The sequence below is a fragment of the Monodon monoceros genome, unplaced genomic scaffold (genome assembly GCF_005190385.1).
Source record: "Monodon monoceros isolate NGI ecotype Baffin Bay Population unplaced genomic scaffold, NGI_Narwhal_1 Super_Scaffold_13, whole genome shotgun sequence".
Taxonomy (NCBI): Eukaryota; Metazoa; Chordata; class Mammalia; order Artiodactyla; family Monodontidae; genus Monodon; species Monodon monoceros.
In genome coordinates this window covers 10752882-10778820 of record NW_021703769.1, presented here as the reverse complement: position 1 = coordinate 10778820, position 25939 = coordinate 10752882, and the positions used below count along the sequence as shown (strand labels likewise).

Below are 25939 nucleotides of genomic sequence, written 5' to 3'. Positions count from 1 at the left end.
TGGCTTGCAGGCTCAGTAGTTGTGGCTCACGGGCTCTAGAGTGCAGGCTCAGTAGTTGTGGCACACGGGCTTAGTTGCTCCACGGCATATGGGATCTTCCAGGACCAGAGCTCTAATCCATGTCCCCTGCATTGGCAGGCGGATTCCCAACCACTGCGCCACCAGGGAAGCCTGATGTTTGCGATTTAAAGACACCAATCGGTCAGAGGTTTGAAGGCCCTGTTCAGCCTACAGTCAGGTTTGTTTGGCCGTCATAGTGTTTTTTAATTTTTTAGGTTAGTTTTGAACATTTTCGAATTGGAAGAGCTTTCATAAATATCTAGATCACCCTTTTGTCTTTTTTTTTTAAGTGTTCTATTTTTTTAAAATATTTATTTATTTAGGCTGCGCCAGGTCTTAGATGCGGCACGCGGGATCTTTTAGTTGCGGTGTGCATGTGGGATCTGGTTCCCTGACCAGGAATCGAACCCGTGCCCCCTGCAGTGGAAGCGCAGAGTCCTAACCACTGGGCCGCCAGGGAAGTTCCCAGGTGTCCTCTTTAGACGAGGCCTCCCATTTGCCACAGTCCCCACCCCTCCCTCTTGTCTCCCTGCATGGCGTCAACTGCCATTTATTTATTTATTTATGGCTGCATTAGGTCTTAGTTACTGCACGCGGGCTTTCTCTAGTTTCGTCGAGCGGGGGCTACTCTTCGTTGCGGTGCGCGGGCTTCTCATTGTGGTGGCTTCTCCTGTTGCGAGCACAGGCTCTAGGTGCACAGGCGTCATTAGCTGTGGCTCGTGGGCTCTAGAGCACAGTCTCAGTAGTTGTGGAGCACAAGCTTAGTTGCTCCGTAGCATGTGGGATCTTCCTGGACCAGGGCTTGAACCCGTGTCCCCTGCATTGGCAGGTGGATTCTTAAACACTGGGCCACCAGGGAAGCCCCAGCTGCCATTTATTATTCTGCTGGTGCTGCTGTGTTTCTCGGAGGAAAGTAAAACGTCTCTGTCAAAAGTGGGAAACTGAGATAAGCAATGTGAAGAAAACATTCGTAAGCATGGCCCCCTTCCCTAGTATTCATTTCCTGCCTGGCTTCTGTGTCTTTTTGAGTTTGGAGACCCTGGTGGGGTCACAGCCATCTCCTGCATGGGTGGAGCATCTCACCAAGAGTAACCTAGAGAAAGAAGTTACTTGACCCTCCTCAGCTTCCATCTCCAAACACAGAGAGTCGGAGGATTCCCACCCCCCTCCACTTTCAAGTGGGGAAACCGAGGCACAGAGATGGTCAGAGGTATAGTTAAGACCACACAGCATGAATGCAAATGGGGACTAAGACGCCATCGCGGCTGCTGTTCTCAGGCTGTAGCTCTTCCAGGAGAGCACTTTTCTTCCTCCTTCCCGTGGCCCTTTTCTTTTCTCCTCCCTCCCTCCTTCCTTCCTTTCTTGTAACAAATATTCATTGAGCACTGTATTGGTTACCAATTGCCAAGTAACAAACCACTCCCAACCTTAGTGTTTAAAAACGACCCCCATTTTATAGTGCCTGGTTTTGTAGGTTGGTGGAGCTCCTCTGCGCCGTTCTGCTCCCGTGGTGTTGGCTGGGCTGCCTCATGAGGCTGCATTCAGCAGTGGAAGGTCCAACATGGCCTCACTCATGTGTTGGGCAGTTGGTGCTCCAGCCGGGGCACCTCAGTTTTCCTGCACGACCTCTCATTCTCCAGGATCTTTTCCGCCCTGTGGCCTTTCCAGCAAACTTGCCTGCTGTTGTCTTCCAAGAGGGTGAATCAGAAGCTGCAAGGTCTCTAGACTCGGAAGTCACAGAGCGTTGCTTCCACCACATTTTACTGGTCAAAGCAAGTCACAGACTAGATTCGGGTGGAAAGGAATGATCCTACCTCTTCATGGGCAGAGTGGCAAGGTCATATTGCAAAAAGATACGTGGGATGGGAGAGAGTTGGAAGGCTGTCTTAGGAAACACAGGTACCTACTATGTGCCAGGCATTATTCTAGGCCCTGAGAACACAAAGGTAAATAAAAGAAAAGAAAACCCTTGTTCACCAGGAGCTTTCATTCTGTTGGGGGAAGATGACAGGAAACAAGTGAAATATATAGTAAGTTATATGGTGATAAAGGCTAAAGAGAGAAATAAATTGGGGCAGGATGTGGCGTGGTAGGGAAGCTACAGGGTCAGGGAAGGCCTCACTAAGGAGAGTCATATGAGCAAAGGCTAGAAGGAAGTATGAGATGAGCTTTACCAGTGAAGGGAACAGCAGGTGCAAAGGCCCTGGGGTGAGGACATGGTTGGTGTGGTTGCTGGGGAGGCCTCCAGTAGGCATTTACTGATTGAGATGGAAGATGGGGGGGAGGACTTTTTTAAAAAATTAACATAACCCATATAACATAAAATTTACCATTTTAAAGTATAAAGTTAAGTGGTTTTTAGTATATTCTTGATGTTGTTCAGACATCACCACAACCTAATTCCAGAACATTTCCATCACCCAAAAAAGAAATCCCATAACCATCAGCGGTTATTCCCTACTCCCCCTCCACCCTTTCCATGGGGGAGACAACTACTAAGACACTTTCTGTCTCTGTGGATTTGTCTCTTCTGGACATTTCACATAAAAGGAATCATGTAATATGTGGCTTCTTTCACTTAGCATATATTTTCAAGGATTATCCATGGTGTAGCACGTATTAGGACTTCATTCTTTTTTATGGCCAAATAATATTCCATCACTTGTACATGCCATATGTTGTTTGTCCATTCATCAGTTGATGGACATTGAGCTATTTCTACTTTTTTGGCTATTATGAATAATGTACAAGTTTTTTGTACGAACCTCTGTTTTCAGTTCTTTTGGATACATTGCTGGGTCATAGGGTAACTCTATGTTTAACCTTTTGAGATTGGTTTCCAAACCAGGCTGGTTTCCAAAGCAGCCGCACAAGTTCACATTCCCACCCGCAGTGGATGAGGGTTCCAGTTGCTCCACGTCATCACCAACTTTTGTCACTTGCCGTTTTTGTGATCGTAGCCATTCTAGTGGCTGTGATGTGGTACGGTGGAAGATTTTGAGCTGAGGAGGGCTTTGGTTTTAACAGAATCTCTGAGGAGCAGATTGAAGGGGAGCAAAAGAGGAAGCAGGGGACCAGTGAGTAACAGGCTACTGCAGTGGCCCCAGCGAGGGAAGGCAGTGCCTCGCACCAGAGTGGTGGAGAGAAGTGGTTGGATCTGGGATATATTCTGAAGGCAGAACTGAGAGGGTTTGCATAAAGGTTGGATGGGGTTGGGGGTGGGAAGGAAAGACAAGTCCAGGATCCTCCCATGTGTTTGGCCTGAGTACCCGGAAGATGAAGTTTCCCTTTGTGGAGATGGAGAAGACCACGGATGGTGGAGGATCATTTTGTGTTTCCTTGTCCCAGTTGCTGGTAGGCAGAGCCAGCCCCTTTTCGGCTTTTGACACGCCCAGCTGGGAAGCTGGGATTGGCACTTTGAGCAGGAGATGTGGAAGAAGGCGGTGAATACCATGATTCACACGTGTTAAAAAGATGCCTGCCTGCCATCCCCACTGACCACGCCCTGAATGTCACTTAAAGCGAGCCATTTGCTTCCCTTCCCTCGGAGTGGGACAATTTCTGCCCGGGGGTTGCAAAGGATGGTGAGGGCATTCATTTTGCTTATGGGCTGGTTAAAAAGGCGTGTGGGCTGCAGCCTGCAGGACTCTTATTTCTGAGGCCACTTAGGGAATTACCGTGAGAGAAAATTGTCCCGTGAATGATCTGTGGGCACGGTGGGGTAGCTAATCCTTCCTGCTGGTTGGGAATGCCTTGGGACTTGTCCTTCCCTTAACTGACCAAGCAGTCAGCAAATGCTCTCTTTGCTCCCTCCCTGCTGCTTTGGGCCACCGCCCTAGGCACCAGGAGGAGGGGGTGGTGGGGAGACCATAGTTGACAGGCAACAGTAAAGCGGGCACACTTTCCCCCTCCCCAGGGAGCACCTTGGTGGTGACAAACTTGTGAAGTCAGAGAGGTGAAATTTTCGCTTCAGTGTCTATTAGCCGTGTGACTTGGAACAAGTGACTTAAACTCTCTGATCCTCTGTTTCTCAATCCATAGAAAGGGGGAAATTATGGCATCTACAGTATAGAGTTCTCCTGAGAAGCAAATGAGATAATCCACACATGGTGATTAGCCCTTGTTTCTATTATCTAGTGAGAGAGATCCATAGAGCAACCATTTATATGTGCCTACTGTGTGCCTGCACCCCGTTAAATGGCTTAGCCATGTCTATTATGTGAGGTTAACCTAAAATCCTGCCAAATGGATGTGGCACTTCCTGTCACAGGTGAGCCAGCCCAGATGCTCAAGTTAAGCCCCCGGGTTAAGGTCATACAGCTGGCAAAAGAGAAAGATGGGGTTCGAACTCAGGACTGACTAACTTCCTTTGTGAACACACTAGGAGAGGTCGAGAGGCTCTTCCTATGAGCAAAGAGCTGCAGTGTGTCTTGGGAAGGAGGCCGACCAGCCAGCTGGGGCGTGGTCCTTCATGTCCCTCTGGCAGGTTTAGTCCTCCCAGGCATCTTTGGACTGGGGCGTAGATTGTCTGCACTGTGCTCCCTCATGCATCTGTGCCCCCTCCCGTCTCTCTCGCTTTCCTCTGGATCAGAAGGAACCACCAACCTTCCCCCTTCCACCTCAGTGGCCTCTCAGCTCCTTCTTTCTCCCTTAGTGCATTAAGGACACTTTTTTTTTTTTTACCATGCTTTTACTTTTTGGGGGGTGGGAGGGGGACTTCCTGTCCTCCCTCCACTGCGGTCCCCTTCCCCTGTCAAGCCTCCCCCAGTCAGGCACAGAAATAGTCCCAGCTGTGAGATGAAGGTTGCAGAGTTTAAAATTGCAGCTCGGCACTATTTATACTGCAGCCGGAAAGATGTTTTTTTGTGCAACCGTTTATTTGGTTGTGGTATTGACAGCCCAGGCGGCAGGCGGCAGGCGGCTCCTGCACTGTATAAACATTTCTCCGGGGACAAGTGGCCAGTAAGGGCAGCCTTCAGGTGAGGGGGGCAGGTGCCAGGCCTGCCCAGAAATGTCTGGGAACACCTCCCTGGAGCAGAACAATTCGGCCTGGTAAGCCAGAGAAAGCGGTTCACGTTCCAGCTGAACTTCCTTCCTAGATGCCTGGTAATTAGAAAAAAAAATACAGGTATTTTATAAATCATGAAAATAGTACATGCTCAAGGGGAAAAAGGGTTCAGACTAATTTTTACACAAGTGAGTAAAGCAGGGAGACCCTTCATGTTCTATTTTGGTTGGCCCATGGAGCATTACAATTTTTTTTTAAATTTGTGTCACTACTTAAAAATTGGGACATTTCCCATAAAGTTAGAATTTCTGGCTTCTCTTGAAAATGGAAGGTTCTGGCAATGCTGGCCTTGTGTTTGCTGATGGCTGCTAGTGGCTGGCTGCTCCAGAAGTAGGCAGAGTGATTCTCAGATCACCCCAAGCCCCAGTGGCCTGCTTCGCGTTCATCTACCTTACCGCCTGGCCTTGATAACTTCTGAGGTTTGGACCTTTCACGTAACATAAAACATTCAGGGCTCCTGTGTCAGAGTGTCAGACCTCATTCCCCAGTTCCTACTCCCCAGGGCTAAGTAAGCACTATCGATAGGGTTTCCAGATAAACTATGGGACCCCCAGTCACATATGAATTTCAGATAAACAACAAATACTTTTTTAGTGTAAGTATATCCCCTAACTATTACAGTTCGGTAGTATCATCCCAGGCCTTTCTCTGTTGAAGCAGACACGTTTCACAAGGGTAGTTTTATGTTCTCTCTCTCCTGCAGTTGACTTTGCTCCCTGTGGTTTGTCTGGAGAGGCATTTTTCAGTGTTGATAAGAGCAGGCTTTGAGGCTGGCGACTCAAACCTACAGGAGAGTCTGGGCCCCAGTGCTTGTTAGCTCTGTGACCTTGAGCAGGTTCCCTTACTTCTCTGAGCCTCAGTTTCCTTATCTAAACAATGGGGGTGATGAGGCTCGCTTTGTTATCTCCTGTTAGTATTTATTTATCTCATCTCTTTTGAGAGCTGCGTCGTCGAGTGGATGGTCCACGGTGGCTTGAACCAGAGAGGTTAAACAGAGGTGCCCATGGTTATCAAGACTGATGCGGGCACATCCCGATTTCAAATGAGGCTACGAGAGGTTCTGAAAAGGCAAAGTAGGTCTGGAGGGAACTGGGCAGATAATCCTAAGATTTAGTTTGCTTTAAAAAAGAAGAAAGACAATGAAGGGCGTTTGTCTCCCTGGAAACCACTTGCTAATCTCCAGGATCTTGTCTCTCTTCAGGCGGTGGAGGTGGAGGAGACCGTCGAGGGCTTGCTCCTCAGGCTGGAAGAGTTTTGCAGCCTGGCTGACATGGTGAGTGCCCGCCTGGGAGCCGTGGGTGCAGGCCCAGCCCAGACTTCAGGGCCTTCCTGGGCTTCGCTGGGGAGCCACCTCGGTGGCGTGGCGGCTTAGCCAGCAGGAGGCGTGGGCAGCGGCGTGGGGGCAGCTCACACCCTCTCCCTCTGTCCACACGAGGTTCCCTGAGGCGGCCATCTTGATAACGCCCTTCCCCGGAGATGCCTTCATTCCACCGAGGAGGCGGGAGTGGGCCACCAGGTGGCACTCTCGGGCCCGATGCGGGGAGCCGGTCGGCGGGGACGCTAAGACTATATTTAACTTTCCTTGCTCTGCACAGTTCGCCAGGCAGACGTGGAGACAGCCAGGAAATGGCTTCAGGCCTGGGAGGCCTAGGAGGAGCCTCCTGGCCGGGCCCTGGCCCTGGAGGGCTGCGGGCCCTCCTCAGCCCTTTGGTCCCTCCACTGTTGCCTCCTACCCTGCTTGGTGGGAGCGGCTCCTCCTGGCGGGGTGGGGAGGACCGTGGAAGATGGTGCCCTAGGCCAGGAAGGCAAGGTCTCCACTCCTCCTTGTGTCTCCAGGATTGTTGCCGGACAGCTGTGGGGCCCTGAGGAGCGCAGATAGAATGTTCTGGAAGTTCCCAAGCTTATTAAAGGCACACCAGCAGCCAGGGTTCGTGGCTTTGGCCTGGAGGCCCAAAGGGTGGAGCTCCATTTTGGGACCAGGCCTGCCTCTCCCCCCGAGCACAGGAAGCCCAGCTGAGCCCAGCCGTGCAGATGTGTACCAAGCGTCTGGAGAGACGCTGGTGAGAGCCCCAGGGAGTAGCGTTTGTTGAACATCTACTTTGTGCCATGCTCCGTACAGAGCGTGCTCCCTGTATCCTCCCATCCCACCTCAGAGCAACCTGCCACGATGGGTACGACTTTCTCCCCATACGTTCAACAGACATCTGAGCGTGCCCGTGCCAGCCCCTGGGGACACTGCAGTGAACAAGACACAAACATTCCCACAGGGACCTATCTGTGTTTTTCTCTTGAGTGCCAATTTTTTAGTTCAGATGTGGGTCCAGGTGGGAGCTGGGTAACGAGACTGACTTTGAACGCCCTGAATGGTCCTTTCTTCATCACCGAACATTGGGCACCTTCTCTGACTGGTCCCTTGGTGAGCCTGAGGATGCAAAGGCAGACAGATCTGTCTCCATCCACCCTCCCCTCCCGTCCAACAGCCCCCGATCCCCCAAACATGATCTGTGTACCAGCCGCTGTCCTCCAGGGTTGAAGCACTGGCCTGGAGGTGTGTTCCAGGTGCGAAGCGAGGCTGCAGAGGTTTTGAAAAGGAAAAGAGGTTCTAGAAGGAACTGGGCACATAATCCCAAGACTCAGTTTGCTTTTTTTAAAAAAACGAAGAGGTGTTAAATTCTGCCTGGGAAATCAGGAAGTCTTTGCAGAACAGGTGGTGATTAGTTTGGGGTTTGAAAGAGGAACAGGAAGAATTCAATTGCTGGGGGGGGGAGCGGGCATTCAGGCAGAGGGACCGGCCTTTGGGGGTGGCATGCTGGGCACATAGGGACAGTGTGGGCCCACACAGTGGGGCATTGGGAAGACGGTGGGGACGGGCGATCCTGGGACATTTTTGTTCTCAAATCCCAGTGCATCCTCCTCCCACGAAGGGAGATCCACCAACCACCCTCAATGAGAGCTTTGGGCAGAAGTCAGCTTGGATAGACAGGGAGGGGCCAGGCCTTACTTGCCTTAAAAACTTCAAGGCTTCCTGTGGTGGGAAGTCTGCGGAGGCGCAAGATTGTATGCAGCATCGAGAAGATCCTCTCCAAACTCAAAGCCTAGAGATGCATTTATGCAAAGATTTTAAATACAGAGGTCACAAGATGACCCATGGGCCCAATCCTGTCTGTAGACATGTTGGATGTCTCTGGGAAAAAAAAGAAAAAGGAATGAGCTGCTGACATTTATAGAATGTCATGCAAAAAAATATGGATTCCCGGCTTCTCTTGGAAAAGCAAAGATCTGTCCTTCCCGCCACCCCCTGCCCCGTGCGTGCTTGTTCTCACCTAGCAAGCATCAGCCAGAGCTGGACAGTGACCACCCCTGTGGAGAGCACACGTGCTCTCCAGCTTGTCACCGTCCCCACTGCTCCCCATGGGAGCCTCCTTGACTCCCCGGCCACCTGCCAGGTGCATCCATCCTGTGCTCTGTGCATGTGTTTTATGGTAGAGAACATTTCTCTGTACTTCGGGCCCTACTGAAAGCAGGCAGATATCCACCAGACCGAGAGAGTCCCATATTTTTAAGAAATGGAAGAGATCGCACTTCCCGGGAAGTGAAGACTATTTCAGTGTGTTTATATGCAAATGAGCATGTCTACATTAATAATAGAATGCGCCTTGTACGATGCTTTTGTGGCCCATGGAGGTGTTTTGTGTTTGCAGTCCCTACAATGAGGCTCTGTGCTGATGCCGTTTAGATTATAGAAATCCTCTCGGCCCCAACAGCTGGTGCTTAGCTTACCTAGTGTGTCTGTGCCCAGGTGTCATGGGCTCCATGGCACAGAGAGAGAGCTGTCCAGCTATCAGCCCTGACTTGGGACCTCCTTTTCTCTTTTGATCCAAGCCAGGGATGAGTGGGGACCTCTGGGAGGCAGGTGATGTCACACCATGGACCACTGTCCCCAGGGCCCTGCTTTGGCCTTTGGAAACACTGATCAAGTTAGAGGTCCCAGAACGGCTGGGCTCCCTGGTGCACAGTCCAGAGAGAAATGGTTTATTTCTGATAAAATCAGGCTATTAGGAATGAGAGTCCACCTTCCTGTCTGATGTATTAAGTCCTCTGCCAGTCTGTCCCGGATCACTCCAAGTGACCAGCATTCACACCATGTGCTCGTGACCTGTTCTAACCTTAGATATAATACCTCTTGCCATCACTTCAAGCTCTGACTCTTCCCAGTGGGGCCTTGGGCACAGCATGTCACCTTTCTGTACCTTTATTTTCTCCTCTGTAAAATGGCGGTGGTGGCTCTGATTATGTACTGCAGCATCAAACTACCCCAACACTTAGTGGGGTGAAACAACCACCAATTTAATATGTGGGCCAGGACAGGGCACAGAGAGTACAGCTCATCCAAGCTCCGTGGCACCTACTGGGCTGGGGACATCCAGGGTGGCTGCTTCCCTCACTTGTCTGATGTCTGGGCTGGGAGGGCTGGCTGGCTGGGGACCGGTTGGCATCACTCTCCTCCACGCGGCCTCTCCTCGTGGCCGTCTGGCCTCCCAGAGCCAGCGTGCCAACAGATGGGAAGTGGAAGCCTCTGGAGACTTAGGTATGGCAATTAGCACAGTGTCACTTCTGTCGTATCTTATTGGTCAAAGCAGCCACATAGCCCACCCGGATCCAAGGGGAAAGGACATAGACCCCTCTGCTTCATGGAAGGAAAGTACAGAACTTGTGGCCATCAATCATCCACTGCAAATGGTACCCATCTCCAAAGAGTGATCGCGAGGGATAGACGAGGCAGGGATGTGCCCTTTACATCCAGTAGAACGGCCAAAATGAAAAAGACAGACATTAGCAAGTGTGGACGAGGATGCGGGACAGCTGAAACTCTTTCACTGGCTGGTGGAAATGCACGAAGGGACAGCCTTGTGGAGCAGACACTCGCACACAAATGTTCATAGCGGCTTTGTTCATCATGCCCCAAACTGCAAGCAACCCCGGTATCTGTCGGCAGTAGAAATGGGTAAATAAACTGTTGTTTATTCATACACTGGAATGCACAGCAGTGGAAAAGAACGACCTGCCGTACACAGCAACATGGGTGATTCTCACGAATGTGCTGTTGAGGGACAGAAGCCAGACACACGAGTGCTTCCTGTGTGAGGCTCCACAATATGAAGTTCACACCTAGGCAAAACCAGTCCATGGGATGGAAGTCAGGTAGAGGTTAGCCTTGGGAGGGTGGTCGTGACGGGGAGGACGCCAGAAGGAGCTTTATGGGGTGAGGGGATGTTCCATGCGTTGGTCTGGGTGGTGGTTCCACAGATGTAAACACACATACCGATTCATCGAGCTGTCCGTAAGGCCTGGGCTCTTCACCGTATGTCATTTACACTCAATCAAAAGTAATTGCTTAGCATGGTGCCTGCTATGTACTAAGTGACCCGTCATCATCATCAATATTAAAGCCCCAGGGGGCCGCGACACAGATGAGTTTATCCGCAGAAACTGGATTTGTGAGGCCTTTCAGCTCAGTGCCCTTGGGGCTTTGGGCAGCTTGTCTGGGCCCTCGGAAACCCTAGTAGCCTTGGGCCCACCTTCTGGCAGGGAGCGGACTCTCCCATCTCTCACATAAATGGAGAAAATTTCCTGTTGGCCTCGGCCCAGCAGTTGCATTTGGTGTTGGTGCGCGTTCTTAGGTCAAGTGCATCTGGCTCTTCTTCCTGGGCCTTGCATCATCCTGGAGAGCCATGTTTGCTCTGTGATAACCCCCTGCATCCGCTACCCAGGCTTCTGGGCTCCGGAGACCAGCTCCGGGGAGCTGGGAGGACAGGCTGGGGAAGGGTCCGCCAGGCCCCCCGGCCCATAGACCTGGCTGGAGTTTCATCCCATTAGAGGCTCAAAAAGCACTGATTCTTCCCTGACATCTTTGTTCTTCTGAGAAGTATGCATAAGCATGAACTCACATGCCTGTGATGTGATGATGTGAGGTGGGTTGGGTGTGAGAATAGAAATGTGTCCCTTTCCTTCCACTCCCCTGTGAGATGAACAGGGCATGAGGTGGCCACGGACGCCATGCTGGGGAGACTGTAGGTAGTGGTGGAGACTCTGGTGAACCAAAGCGGGCTGTTGTCACCCAGCGCCAGCTCATTGTTGCCAGGGGGAACATGTGGCATGTCAGTGTGGCCGGGTCTTCTGATTTCTCACAAGAAGCCAGAAATCTGGGTTTCTAAGGGAAATATCCTTAATTTTAGATCTTGGCACCTAGCTTGGTTGTACTTTCGGTTTTTCAGGCTGGCTCTGCGTGAGCCTGATAGAACACGTCTGCAGACCTCTGGTGTTAGGAGGTGGCCTCAGACCCACCTGGATTAGCATCCTCCATCTCCCACTTTGTAGGTTTGCAACCTTGCCCAGCTCATTTAGTTTTTCTCAGTTTCATCACCTATAAAACAAGGTTGAAGAGAAAGCAATTCCTGTACCACGCGGTCTGTTCCCAGCACGTGGTGAACGCTCCTGGGTGTCGGTACCCTGCCCCCCCCACCCAGCCCATGTTAAATACCCTGGTTTTTGTCTCTTGGTTCCCAGCTCTTGGGGGAGCCAAGAGGAAGGTTTGGGGGTGTTTCAGACTCCAAGGACTACCCTCTACTTTCCCCCCAAGGACCTGCAGGCTACCTTCTGGGCAGGCGTAGAGAGTTCCCTCTGCCCTGAGTCTCAGCCAGTGGAGGAGCCTCTGCAAAAAGGGGCCTTCCTGCTCGGCCCGCAGACCCTCTGGCCCTCCAGTTCCTGAGGATCTGAGGGGAGGCGGGCAGAGTTCCAGAATCTCATCTCTGCCGCGTTCCCTTCACCCCCGTGGGTTGCTGAGCCCAGTCCCTCCTGATTCTCACTTGTTCTCCGCTGCTTGTTTCTTTAGAAATTAACAGAAAGAAAAGATCTGCCTTTGATTCCCTGTGCTCTGACCTTGTCATGAGTTTCTGTTCTTCATCGCATCATGGCAATTTCTCCCGAGTTTAGCCTTGTTGAGGGATGGGCTTCTCTCTAGAAATTTGGCCTGGGGGAAACAAGGGAGGATATCGAGCCCTTTTCCCTATCCCTGCTAACAACTGCAGGCGCCTGCAGGAGCCAGGCAGGATATGGAGCGAGTCAGGGGCTTGGGGCGAGGCGCTAGGGATGGGTGGCCACTGCAGAAACTGGGAGCGCGCGTGCCATTGGGAGGGAGCAGTTGCTACTCAGCCCAGCCTGCGGTGCCTGGGGAGATGTGGGCCCAGTGTCGCCAAAGCTGCTGACTTTTAAGAGAAGTTATAAATCCGCACTTAATCTGTTGGATATTTTAAAGCCATATCTATGTATTTTATTTTGGAATAGTTTTAGATTTACAGAAAAATTGCAAAGAGTTCCCACACACCCCTCATCTAGTTTCCCCCACTGTTAACCTCACCTTGGTACCTTTGTCAAAACCAAGGAACCAACACAGATCCTTGGCTACTCACTGAACGCCACACTTGGTTGTGATTCCCCAGCTTCCCGTTAATGTCCTCCTTCTGTTCCAGGATCCATCAAAGACACCACATTGCCTTAAATTGTCAGGTCTCCTTAGGCCCCTTTAGTCCGTGACAGTTTCATTCTTTCCTGACTTTCCATGACTTTGGCAGTTGTGAGGGGTATTTGGTATTTTGTAGAAGGCCCCGCAGTTTGGGTTTGTCTGATGTTTTCTTGTGCTTAGATGGCGTTGTGAGTTTCTGGAGAGAATCCCCAGAGCTGAGGCGCCTTCTCATCACATCACATCAGGGGCACGTGACACCCACACGGCATCACTGGGCTGGTGGCCTGGCTCCGCGGTAGCATCACCACATCCCCCTTTCTGCGACCCGTTCAGTGCCTTGTTCCTGTCACATTCGTGTGTATTTATCTTATAGTTGGGGATATCGTCCAATGTTACATTATTTTGTTGCTCAAATTGTCCCAGTTTGGGCCATTTGGCTCTTTCAGGTTGGCTCTTGTGTTCCTTTGACCTGCCCCATCCTTCTTTTCTTTCTTTTTTTTTTAACACTTTCTTACTTTCTGGCACTATGAGATGCTCCAGGCTTTTATATGTTCCCTGCCCCAACCCTAGAATCAGCCATTTCTCCTCGGAGCTCCACTTGAGTTTTAAAGTTGGAAATTAAGTCAAATTTAAAAACGAAAACACTTTGTGGGCCAAATGAGCCACATATGTGGGCCACATGCAGACATGGACAATCTTGTATAATCCTTAAAGCATCCTTTCGAGAGAAGCACTAGTCTGATCCCCACTTTACAGATGAGGAAACCGAGGCACAGAGAGGTCAGGGCAGAGACTGAGGCCAGACAGCCTGGTGCCAAATGCCACCCTCTCGGGGCTGCTTTTTGGCCCCAAGGGGTCAGGGCATGGGAAAGGAGTGTGCCTCAGGACAGTGGGCGTGGAGCCAGGTGCCCAGGGAGATGGCAGTGCCCTGACCAAAGGAGGGGGACCAGGAAGGAAGGGTTTGGTTTTAGACATGCAGGTGATGGAATGGCTACCCAGGGCAAGGAGGGAAGTGTCATCCTGAACAGTGATGGGAGCGGAATGGCAGGAGAACCAGAGGTCTCATATACTTAGGCAGAAAGAGGAGGGAAAATGGGTACAGTTTTCAAAAACATTTTTTAAATTAAAATTTTTTGCTGAGTTGTCACCTTGTATTAGTTAGCTATTGCTGCATAACAAATTCCCCCCCCCACCATACTTAGTGACTTAAGCAATGATCTTTATTATGTGCTAGTGTCTGTGGGTCAGGACTCTGGTACAGCCTAGCTGGGTCCTGTAGGTCAGGGTCTCTCACAGGCTGCCATCGAGATGTTGGCCAGGACTGTTGTCATCTCAGGGCTCGACTGCGGCAGGATTGCCTCCAGGCGAAGTCAGTGTTTCTGGGCAGGATCCAGTTCCTCATGATCATTGAACTGAGGCCCTCAGTTCCTCACTGGCCATTGGCCAGAGGCAGGCTTCTCCATCACGGCAACTTGCTTCTTCACAGCTGGCAAGAGAGGGCAAGTGAGAAGGAAGAGGGGGTGGGGGGAAGCATGCATGAACCAGGTGGTAGGAGAGACCACCAGCAAGATGGAGTGACAGTCTTCTAGTCTCAGGAGGGCCATGTCTCACGTTGGCTGACTCCTCTTCATTAGAAGCCAGTCTCTAGATCCAGGCAATGGTCTCGGGGAGGGGATCACACAAGAACATGAACACCAGGAGGTGGGGCTTGTTCAGGACCGTGTCAGAAGCTTCCCACACACGCCATGCCAAACAGTCTGCTAAACGTTCTATCCTCACTGCATTCCAAGGAAGCAAGGACTGTCTTGATTGCTTCCCTGTCCAGACAAGCAAATGAGGGCTCAGAGAGGTGCAGTGACTTGCCCGAGGTCACACAGCTCATGGTGGGTAGAGCTAAATTCAAACTCCAGTCTGAGTCCTAGTAGCCCACTGGTGTTTCTCTGACTGTCCCCGGACCGCCACTCCAGCACAGCCTTGGAGCTTGGCAGAAAACAGATTGCCCGCCACCCCCACGCAAGCGAGACCAGACTTGGAGGAGCCTTCAAATCAGCATTAACAGGCTTCCCTCCAGGGGATCCACATGCTCCCTAGAATCTGAGAGTGGTATGTATTCTGCCTCTCTGTGTGGTCAGGACATGGTAACATGGAAATGGAATCTCTCTGTCTCTCATAAACACACACACACTTAAAGGTTAGGCTTGGTCCTTTTGGCTCTGCAGGAAAATGGAGGCTTAAGTGTCCGATCTCAGTGATCAAGGGAAAGATGTGGCTTCCCAAAGTTCTCCGTCGCTTTTGGGGTCCTTCCAAGCAGAAGAAACTTGAAATTAAATGAGATGCGTGATGCGCAGGAAATGCTTAGCGCAGTGGCTACGTGTAGGAAGCAGCACGATGATGAGACTCGTTATTAATGTTAATGATTATTATTAACTCTTCTCATTGATATTATTAGTTCCAGCGTAACAGAAACTTGATTTAGCTCGACTTCAGTTTAGAGAAGAGATTTTGATTCCTTCCATTTGGTCCAGTTCACTGGTTTACAATATAAAGGTATTTAGTTTGGAGCTGGTGGTGTTGGGTGTTTGATCAGGGGGAACGATTAATTTGCAGTTCAGTAAATAATACCTGGTTGGGTCTGGGTGCCGAGAGGCAGTGAGGTTGGTCCCCACCTGGGACTATGGGTCGTTCCTGGGCCTGTCCCTGGGGAGGATGGCATTCGGTGTCTCCGCCATCAGCGAGGTCTCTGAAGAGGCTGGCCGCCCCCAGGGCAGCAGGAGGACGCGGGGCTGGGCCGGAGAGCCTGATGAGCTGTCTTGTTCCCTGCAGATCAGGAGCGATACCTCACAGATTTTGGAGGAAAACATCCCCCTCCTTAAGGCCAAGGTGATGGAAATGCGTGGCATCTACACCAAAGTGGACCAGCTGGAGGTGAGTCCAGGATAATGAGCTTTCTTTGTGAGCTCCACGGACTTGTTCTGGCTCTCTCGTTGTCTCTTCCAAGATGCTGATCTGGCCTTGATAGTGTCAGGCCTTAGACCCAGTGGAGTGGGGTGGTAGCCAAAACGGGGCCTACACAGTATCTCTAAAATATGACAAATATGAATTTATATAAAGTACCCATTTAAAAATCAGGGTACTTTATACAAAAATCTGAATTTTCAGCTGCTTTTGGAAATTCAGCAGCTTTCATAACCCTAGACCCACCTTTCTTTAAATACTTTATTCTGTTTATTTTTTAAGGTATAAATACATAAAGTGCACACATAGTAAGTGTACAATTCAGTGAATTTTTACACATATAAACTCCCAGGTGAAGATGACCCAAACTGAGAAATAGAACATTTCCAACCCCTAGGCTATATTCTGGTAGAGCTGGTGGCAGCCGCCCCTCAGACGAGACATGTGTTCTGCATTTCACCACAATCCGCACCATGCCCTATTGCCTCAATGCTGACTTATTTCACCTGCCTTTTACCTGTGTGGGCACCAGGCTAAGGTGCATGGTATCTCATTTCCTCTTGGCTGCACTGCAACATCAGTATCCTCACCGTCCCATCTCCTAGAGGAGGAACACGAGCTCTGAGAGGGTAAGCCACTTCTCCGGGGTCACACAGCTAATTCTGTGAAGCTGGGACTTCAGTTCATATCCTCTGGAGCCCAAGCTCTTACTCAAACTGGGGCCCTTGGCTTGGGCGCCTGGCTTCTTGCACAGTGAAGGACCGGGAGGCTGGAGGAGCCTGCAATTTAATAACTGTCACCTAGACCAAGGGGATGTGTGCCCCTCTGAGCTGTGGAGGAAAGGAGCCCGGCAGTGGGCCCAGAGTTAACAGAGAATTAACATTCTTGTCAGCAGAGAATGAGGCAGGAATATAATTAAAACTTTGCCCTTGGAATAGCTGATTCATTTGAATTTCATTCCACATGTTTGAAAGAGGAAAGAAAAGGTGAAGATTTGTAGCCCTGGTTCTTGCCTTGCTTGGGCTGGCCCAACTCTCAAGCCCAATTTTTTCCTTAGTATTCAGTCCGCTAGCATTTATTGAGGACCTACTATGCACCGCTGCAGGGCTCTCACAGTGAGAAAGACAGAGTCCAGGGGTGTGTTCCAGCCAGGAGAGACACAGCAACAAAGCATGGCCGTAGCATTTCCCGGGGCTGCTGTAACAAGTTATCACAAAAATAGTGGCTTAAAACAACATGAATTTAGCATCTTACAGCTCTTGAGGTCAGAAGTCCAAAATGTGTCAGCAGGAGTCAGCAGGGCTGGTTCCTTCTGGAGGCTCTGGGGTAGAGTTCACGTCCTGGCCTTTTCCAGTGTCTGGAGGCCGCCTGCGTCGTTCAGCTCATGGTGCTGTCCTCCACCTTCAAAGCCCACAGTGTAGCATCTTCCAGGCTCTGTCCTCCTCTGACTCTCCTGCCTCCATCTTATAAGGATGCCTGTGATTACCCGGATAATCCAGGACAGTCTCCCCAGCTCAAGATCCTTATTCACACCGGCCAAGTCCCTTTGGCCACAGGCTCTGGGAATGAGGATGGGATATTTTGGGGGCCCGTGATTCTGCTGACCACATTCACCAAGGGTGACCTAGAGGGAGTCGAGTGCTCTGGAGGGAAGTAGCGAGCAAGGAGTGGAACCTTCTGGCCCCCGGAGGGTGAGTGGAAGGAGCTGTGCTGGGCGCATGAGGGCACAGCTCGGGCAGAGGCTCAGAGGCGGGGGGCATCTGCGCTCTGGGGCAGGAAGGAGACGGGGACACTGGAAGGATCCGGGGAGGGCCAGACTACAGGGATGAGGGAGGTCATGACCTGAGCGGGGCTGGAGAAATTGGGCAGCAGGAGGCCCGTTGTCTAGGCCTTCCACTCCAAGGTCAGCATGGTGGCCTTTTTCCTGAGGAGTAGGAAGCCGCTGAAGACACAGGATGGCTCATTGGTTAGCAATCATTCCCCACTCCTGGCCCCTGGCAACCACTCATCTACTCTGAGTCTATGCATTTGTCTCTGGACATTTCATATCATGTGGCCTATGGTGTCTGGCTTAGTTTACTTTGCATAATGCTTTCAAGGTTCATGCAGGTTGGAACATGTGTCAGAACTTCATTCCTTTTTATGAATGAATAGTATTCCATTGTAGGGATGGCTATACCGCATTTTGTTTATCCATTCATCAGTTGATGGGTCCTTGGGTTGTTTCTACTTTGGGGCTATTATGAATAATGCTGCTATGAACATTCACGTTCAGGTTTTTGCGTGGCTATACATTTTCATTTCTCTTGGGTAAGTACCTAGGACTGGAATTGCTGGGTCATGTGGTTAAGTCTTTTTAGGAACTGCCAAGACCAGTTTCCAAAGTGTTGACACCATTTTACTCTCCCACCAGCAGTTACTGTAAGCTTTAGATGGAGATTGCAAACTCAGATGCCAGCAGGATCCAGGACCGTGCTGGGCAGTCAGGTATTAGAAGACCAACCCCAAGCCACCCCCCCTTACTTTCTGGGAAGAGCTGGAGCTGAGAAGCAACTCTCCCCTTCAGTGGGGTGTGAATCTCTCGGCTGCCACAGTCCCCACTCTGCCCTAGAGTCTCCCCAACATTGAGGCTAAGTGGCATTTGCCTCTTGTCAACCCCCCGGAACTGCTGCTTTCCTTAGACTAGAGATATTTCTCTGTAACTGGGTCTCCATTAAAAGGAAGAGGGCTTCCCTGGTGGCGCAGTGGTTGAGAGTCCGCCTGCCGATGCAGGGGACATGGGTTCGTGCCCCGGTCCGGGAAGATCCCACATGCTGCGGAGCGGCTGGGCCCGTGAGCCATGGCCGCTGAGCCTGCGCGTCCGGAGCCTGTGCTCCGCAACGGGAGAGGCCACAACAGTGAGAGGCCCGCGTACAGTCCAAGAGGGTCATGGATTTCAAGGCAAATGGGAGAATATGTATTTCCCACTAAGCTGCATGTGACATGAGAACAATAAAACTTAGGACCCGATCAGACCCCAATCTGAGGCGGATGGATTCCAGAGCCAGACCACCTGGGCCTCAGATCTGCCCCTTGGGTAACTCACTCACCCTCTCAGCATCAGTTTCCTCCTCTGTATATTGTGACTATGTCACCGTGAAGGTGTTAGTTCAGCACCTGGCATCTTGTAGATGCTCGCTGAGGACAGGCTATCACTATGGTGGTGGCCATTGCCCACAGGCTGAGAGCCAGAATCTGGGATGCCTGCTCATCACTCGGCCCAGCCAACTGGGGGCTCCAGGGCCTAACATGTCAGGGGGTTCCAGGGAGCCCAAGACCACTCAGCTCTCAAATCAGTGTGACCCATGGCAGGGGAGGCTTGGGAACCATGGGGGTGACCTTTCAGGCCAGAAAAAACTAACATTTACTGAGCACCTGCTATGAGCCAGGGACTCTTAAGTGCTTTAGCTGAAACAACTTGCTTCACCCTCACAGCAGCCCCAGGAGGAAGGTCCCATTATTAGTCCTATTTTGTAGAGAAAGTGGCTGAGGCACAGAAAGGCAAAGTTATTTACCCAAGGTCACACAGCTAGGAAGTGGTGGAGCTGGGATTACAAAAGTCAGTGCTGGCGTTGGCACCCTTTCTGGACTGGGCCCTGCTCTGAAGCTGGGGGCCTTTGCCACAAGGATTCAGATACATCATTGAGGACTCACAAATAAAATTTAAAACAATGTGACTTTCCCTTCTCTCTCATCCCTCCCCCCCTTTCCTTCTTTCCTTCCCTCCTTCCCTTCTTCCTTCCCTCCCTTCTGATAATAAAAGTGGTTCATTTTCATTGTAGAGAAAATTATATAGAAGTCACCTATAGTCCCAAGGGTGGTCCCAATTAGCGGTCACCCTCCTTTTGTCCCCTCTCCTCCCCTCTCTGTGTGGATGCGTGTCCGCGTCTTTCCAGTTTCCCCGGATCAGCTTTCCTGGCCAGGTTTCGGCCTCTCCCTGGCTGCGGCTTGGCCGGGCTGCCCTCTCTGGCAGGCACTTTGGAGGCGGTTCCGACCTCGTGAGCGCACATTCCTCAGCATCCCTCATACTCCCCGCCACATCGGTATTAACGGTATTAACGCAGGGAGCGTAAAATTGGAATCGGCTGGAGGAGGGACTGTAGAACTTTCTTTTGTGTCTTACAACCAGATGTGCAGGCCCAGCAAGGCCGGGGAAGCTGCCCAGCCTGTGGCTCCTTGTCTCCCCGCCCCCCAACACACACGCACACACGCACGCACACACACGCACACGCGCGCGCACACACACACACACACACACACTTGATGTGGCTTATTCAGAGCCTTTCAGCTCTGCCCCTGCCAGAACCACAGGGCGGCGGCAGCATAGCAGTGCCACCATCTTGTGTTCATCCAATGTCTTTTTGCTAAAGATGCAGTCATGCATGCATGCATGCATGCGTGCATGTATTCATTCCTGTGTGTGCATTGATTCATCCATGCATGTGTGCATTCCTGCGTGCATGCATTCATCCATGCATTCATTCATTCATTCATTCATGCTTGCATGTATTCATTCCTGTGTGTGCATTGATTCATACGTGCACGCATGCATTCGTGCGTGCATGCATCATCCATGCATACATTCATTCATTCATTCATGCTTGCATGTATTCATTCCTGTGTGTGCGTTGATTCATACATGCACGCATGCATTCATTCACGCGTGCATGCATTCATCCATGCATACATTCACTCGTGTGTGTGCACTCGTTCGTTCATTCATGCTTGCGTGCATTCGTGCCTCCACCATCCAGCTGACGAGGCCCTGGCTAAGGCCTTGTGAACAACACTGACTTAGCATCTGCTCTTCCAGAACTTACATCTAGAGGGAGATGGACCGTGAACAAGCAGACAGGAAGTTCAGAGGGAGAGGAGAGCTAGGAAGACGGGGAAACGGGTGGCTCCGCAGTGACGTGGGGCATGTTAGATTAGGTGGTTGGGGAAGGCCTCTCTGTCGGGGGACAGTGGATCCAGGGCCTGAGAGACAAGCGGGGTTCACCCCATCGAGAACAGAGAAGTGCTGCTGGTCTGGAGAGAGCTGGTGCAAAGGCCCTGTGGAGGGTGAGGCTTGGCATTCTCAAGGAACAAAAGGGCAGCCTGTGTGGCTGGTGTGTGGGACACGGGGAGAGGCAGGGCTGGGTGGTGGTGGGCCTTGCTGGATGGGCTGACTGGGGCTTTCCATCCAGTGAAGGGAGGCTCCCTCGTGGGGCCCAGCACTGAGAGGGTCTCCTGCCTCTTCCTGGTGCAAGAAAATCTCTTGCATTTTACTATTGGAACAGGGAGGTTCCAATAGTAAAAGCCTCCGCCGAGGGGGGCTTGTCTGAAATGGCACCGGAGCCGCCACCTTTGGTGGCCTTCCCGGCTGTACGTGCAGTGCATGTACAAACACATGCACGTGTACACACCACACAGACACATGCACACAACATATGGGCACACACGCAAACATACACACAACACACACAAACACATGCACACAACACACAAACATAGGTACCCACGGAAACACACATGCACACAACACACAGGCACACCAGAAGTCACAAATGAGTTTCACCGGGCCTGCACAGTACTTTTTTAAATTGTGAAATTATTGCTAACGTTTTTAAAAACTGGACACTTTTCATAAAATCTGAATGTCCTTTTTTTTTCTTTTTAAATGATGTTATCTGATATTAATTGAGCTCTTAATATACCCTAAGCACTTAACTGCAGAACAAGGTTGGTATTATTATTATTCCCATTTTACAGATAAGCAAATTGAGGATAATAGAAATGAAGTAAGTTGCCAAAAGGCACACAACTAGTAAGTGATAGAACCTGGATTCTAGTCCAGAGAATCTGACCCCAGCATTCTCTTTTCTTTTCTTTTTTCTTTTGAAATTGGAGGTTCTGCACTAGAGACCCAGAGCTGAGTGACCCTTGGGGGCCGGGACCCAGCATTCCAGTTCACCCTGTCCGCACTCATCCTACTTCACCCGCTTGTCACCTGCCTGCCCCTTGGCAGCTTCTGCGTTTGAGACTCCCCCAATATCCATCAAATATTAAAGTGAGCGATTTCTAAAAACTCCATTTTTCATAAAGAAGGCTGTGCAGCCTGAGTCCCCTCTCTGCCACTTCCTGGCTGTGTGACTTTGGGCAGGTGGTCCAACCTCTCTGAGCATCAGTTTACCTCCTCTGTAAAATAGAGGCTAAACAGAGGGTCACTAGGGGGAGAAGGTGAGAGGACATGAGTGGAGGCTCGGCCAGGCCAGGCCTCCAAGAGGGAGGTGTCACTGTTACTGTCAGGGTTTCTGAAGGTGCCCCCAGCTGGGCAGGTGCTGCCTGAACTCTCCCGGAGCCCATGGGGCCAGGTGAGAGGGAGGCAGCCAGGAACACACCCCAGTCTGCACAGATGTGGCATCACTGCTTTCCCCTCTCCCACCAGGCCTTTGTCAAGATGGTCGGGCACCATGTCTCCTTCCTGGAAGCCCACGTGCTTCAGGCCGAGCGGGACCACGGGGTCCTCTCACAGGCCCTGCGGAAGTGGCTGGGCTCCTCGGGGCTCCCCGCCTTCGGGAACGTGAGTATCCCCTACCTCCCTGCCCCCTCCCAGACCCTGGAGTAGGGAGAGGGGCTCAGGAAACAGGAGTTCAAAGGGCACGGCTGGCTTCTGCAGACAGGAAACAGCATCTGGCCAGCCGGTGGGGAGCTGGCTAGGTGGCTGGAGTGTTGCAGTGCCTCCCTCGTGCGCCCCTGCGTGCCCTGAGCCGCGTGCTTCGGTGCCGTGACTGCCCGCCACCTCACCCACCAGTTAGTAAGTGCTGCTGTTTGCCAAGCACTGTGGTCCATCTGGGGTTACCATGGCGAATAGAAGCAGCCCCTGCCCTCCTGTCCCTTCCACACCTAAGGACGTGCTCAGAGTGACTTCCAGAATTCAGGCGGGGTCCCCCTTCCCAAGGCACAAGTCGGCCTCTAGCAGACCAGAAAACGGGACGGTGAGAGGGGCAGCCAGCCCGCAGCTTGCAAAGGCCTCTCTCTCCCACATTGCTGCTTTCCTGGGATCCTCCCTATAAGAAAGGAAGGGTCATTGTGTCCCTTTTACTGATGGAAAAACTGAGGCCAGACTGATCCTGCCTTGCAGAGACCTTCAGTGTTTAAGCACCTCTGTCTTTCCGGCTTACTGATTCCCTAGTCTAGGGGACATTGGGCAGTGTCTGGAGATGTTGCAATTGTCACAACTGGAGGCAAGTGGGTAGAAACCAGGGATGCTTTTAAACACCATAGAGTGTACAGGACAGCCCCCCACACCAGAGAATTATCTAGCCCTGAACATCAGTAGTGCTGAGTTTGAGAACCCACTCTAAGCTGGATTTGATAATTTTATGTCAGGTCTGCTTTAAGCACTTTGTGTGCTGTTGTATATGGCATCTGGTTCTCATGCCAGTCTTTGGAGGAAGGTACTTTTGTCATTTCCCCATTTTACAGTTGCGGAGACGGAGGCTCAGGGTGGTGAAGGGACTTGTCCGAAGCCACACTGCCTCAAGTAGCAAGGCCAGGTTGGAGCCCTGGTTGACCTATCTCCAGGGTCTTGCCCTTTCCAGGAAAGGGGTCTTGCTCAGCCAGCTGCTCTGTCCTGCCCCCCAGTGGGGTCTCTCACTGTTCCTTGGGCCCTGCCTGGGGGTCCCCCTCTGTTCTCTCTGTCCCTCCTGCATGCCCCCCTTCCCTGTCTCCACTTAGTGTTCTCACAAAGGCTCATATATCGAGCATTTACAGTGTTCCAGGCACTGCTGAGGTATTTCATGTGCGTTAATTCATTTACTTTTCCTGACCATCGTGTGCGCTGGGAATGAACGTTATCCCATTTGACTGATGAGGAAACGGAGTAGTTGCAGTGTTGCCACTCTGGCCCCGTGTGAACTCATTCTGTTTGGCTTGGGATGCCTGCCTGGGTGTCACTCTCCAGTCCCTGCCAGGACCCCACTGCTCTGTCTTGTCTTACACCTGCCTGAGGCATGTGCTGCTTACCTGCCTGCCTCCAGGTGAGGGACTTGTCCAAGGCCAGTAGCAGCTAGACAATGGCCTCACAGATCTCATGATCTCGGAACTCCTATTGATCCTTTAGAGCCAACTTAATACCACCTCCTCTGAGAAGCCCTCTGGGATTGCCCCCTCTCCAGCCAAATGTGGTCTCTCCTGCCTTTCAGTGAAGTCAGGAGTTGCCTTCTTGGTCCCTTGAGTTATGGTGACTGTTCCAGGGTGACCAGGAGCCCCCCAGTCACACAGTGCTCTGCCCGCTGATGACTTAGAAGCACCATGGGGGAGGAAGGACAGAGGACCTTGGCTGCCCGTGGTCTGCAGCAGGAATCCTAACAGTGGGGCCTGCTGGGTCCTTGGTCTCTGTACTTTACAGCCTTTTTCTATAGCCTGCACAATTGTCCCTTTGTGGTTGGCACTAGTGTCCTCATTTAGTGGCAGAGGCCAAGGCTTGGAGGGGGAGAGTCGCTAATCCAAGGTCAGCGCCGGGGTTGGAACTCAGGCCCGTGGGGCTGTGAAATGGGGTCCGCCGCCCACTCCTGTTGCAGGATCCCATCGGGGTGTGGCCGGGCATGCGGGGACTTGCATCCTCTCATCTCTACCAGACTCAGGGCCCCCCAGCCCTACCTGCAGTGACTTGTTCCAGGAGATGCGTCCCAGCCAGGGGTGGTGAGTCATTCAGCAACCCTGACATGTTGATCTTGGCCCTGGGAGGGCTTTGTGTGGAGCAGGCAATGTAGGCAAGTGTGCGCACACGCATGTGCAGACCCGAGGGTTTCCAGGGCTGCACCTGCACCCGGGGGTGCAAGCTGAAGTGGCCCTTCCAGAATAATGGCTGTCACGGCTTGTACTGGGGCCTTGACCCGGCAGGCACCTCACATCCCACCCTGTGACATAGGTCTAGTCACTGTCCCTATTTTGCAGATGAGGAAACTGAGGCACTAAAGGGTCAAAGTGCTTGCCCACCCAGAACGTGGTGGAGCTGGGATTTGAACCTGTGAGACCTAGGCCTGGAGCTGGCACTCTGCACCACTTGGCCCTGCTGCGTCTTTCTGGGCCTGGTTCCGACCACTGGAGCTGCAGTCCGGGGGGTGGGGTCCTTGAAGAGCACCTGGACGGGTCTCCGTCTCTTCCACCTGGAAGAACCCACCAAGCCAGGATTTCACACTGTCTCCAGTCGGTTCCCCTCAGTGCCCACCCAAGGTGGACGCTTCACTGACCACTGCCCGCACCTGGTGTCCACACCAGGCCCCCCCAGCAGTGGGAAGCCCCTCTGCACAAGCCCAGATTCTGCCTTCTTGTCTCCACCCGCCCTCCTCCGTCTCCGGGAGCTGGCGTGGGGCAGAGGCTCTTGCGCGCAAGGGTCCTGTCCCCACTCCTGTGGAAGCCCATCCCCCCAAAGGAAATAGGCCACCCACTGCTGCCCCCAGGCCCTCCCAGAATCAGGGGGATCAGTGGGGACTCCCTCACAGGGCCCAGGCAGGAGGCCCTCAGCCCTCAGCCCTGGCGCTGGGCAGGGACCTTTGGGGGTGTGTTTTCCACCCTCCCTGCTGTTCCATCAGCTGGAACAGGAGTTGCTGGGGAGGGAGAGAGATGGGGAGAAAATTGGTCTGTGTGTTTTCTAACTCTGCCAGCCCCTTCTGCCCTGCTGGCCTCATTTCTCCCTCCCTCCTCTTCCTCACTTTGCAGCTATAGTGGGGAGGCCCAGGGAGGGTGTGCAGCACCGGGGCTAGGGTCTCCCAACACACCAGGAGTGGGGCTGGGAAGCAGTCCGCCAGCCCCCCACCCCTCCCCAGCACCAGAGGCCCAGAGCCGCCCCTGCCCACGTGACTTGGTGCTGGCCGAGGCCTGGGCCGGCCCGGGAATGCCAGCCTGAGTGTACCTCCTCGTCACGAGATCCCCCGCAAAGGCCAGGCCTTTGGCCTTTGACTTGAGCTGCCGAAGAAGCACGCCGTCAGTGCCCAGACTGGGGTGAGAGCTGGCCTGGCACCCTGGGCCCTCTGCGCCCATACGTAAAAATGTACATGCTTCCATGCTTCAGTTTTAATGCTAACATACATGTTTTCATGGTACAAAGGTCCATATTTCCATGCTGTACTGCAAAGTTTTCAACTATACTTTTACATTGATTTTTAAAATGTTCCAAGATTTTAACTCAGAACTGTACCTCTCTTTCGCTGTGGCATTTTTTTAGCTGTGTGACTGTGGGTAAGTCTCTTAGCCTCTGCAGGCCTCAGACAGCTTAGCTGTCAGTTGGCTGACACAGGCTTGACCAAGAA

The 25939-nt window shown here is 52.0% G+C and overlaps 1 protein-coding gene across 2 annotated transcripts in view; it reads left to right on the top strand.

Moving 5' to 3' along the window:
- BCAS4 (breast carcinoma amplified sequence 4) overlaps window positions 1-25939 on the top strand; it is a 60667-nt gene that overhangs the window by 10038 nt on the left and 24690 nt on the right. The window contains exons 2-4 of one of the 2 annotated variants that reach the window (XM_029219274.1): window positions 6330-6401; window positions 15474-15575; window positions 22072-22206. In XM_029219274.1, coding sequence (XP_029075107.1) covers window positions 6330-6401; window positions 15474-15575; window positions 22072-22206 — 309 coding nt within the window. The remainder of the gene's footprint in view (window positions 1-6329; window positions 6402-15473; window positions 15576-22071; window positions 22207-25939) is intronic. The other variant, XM_029219275.1, reaches the window with a different exon arrangement.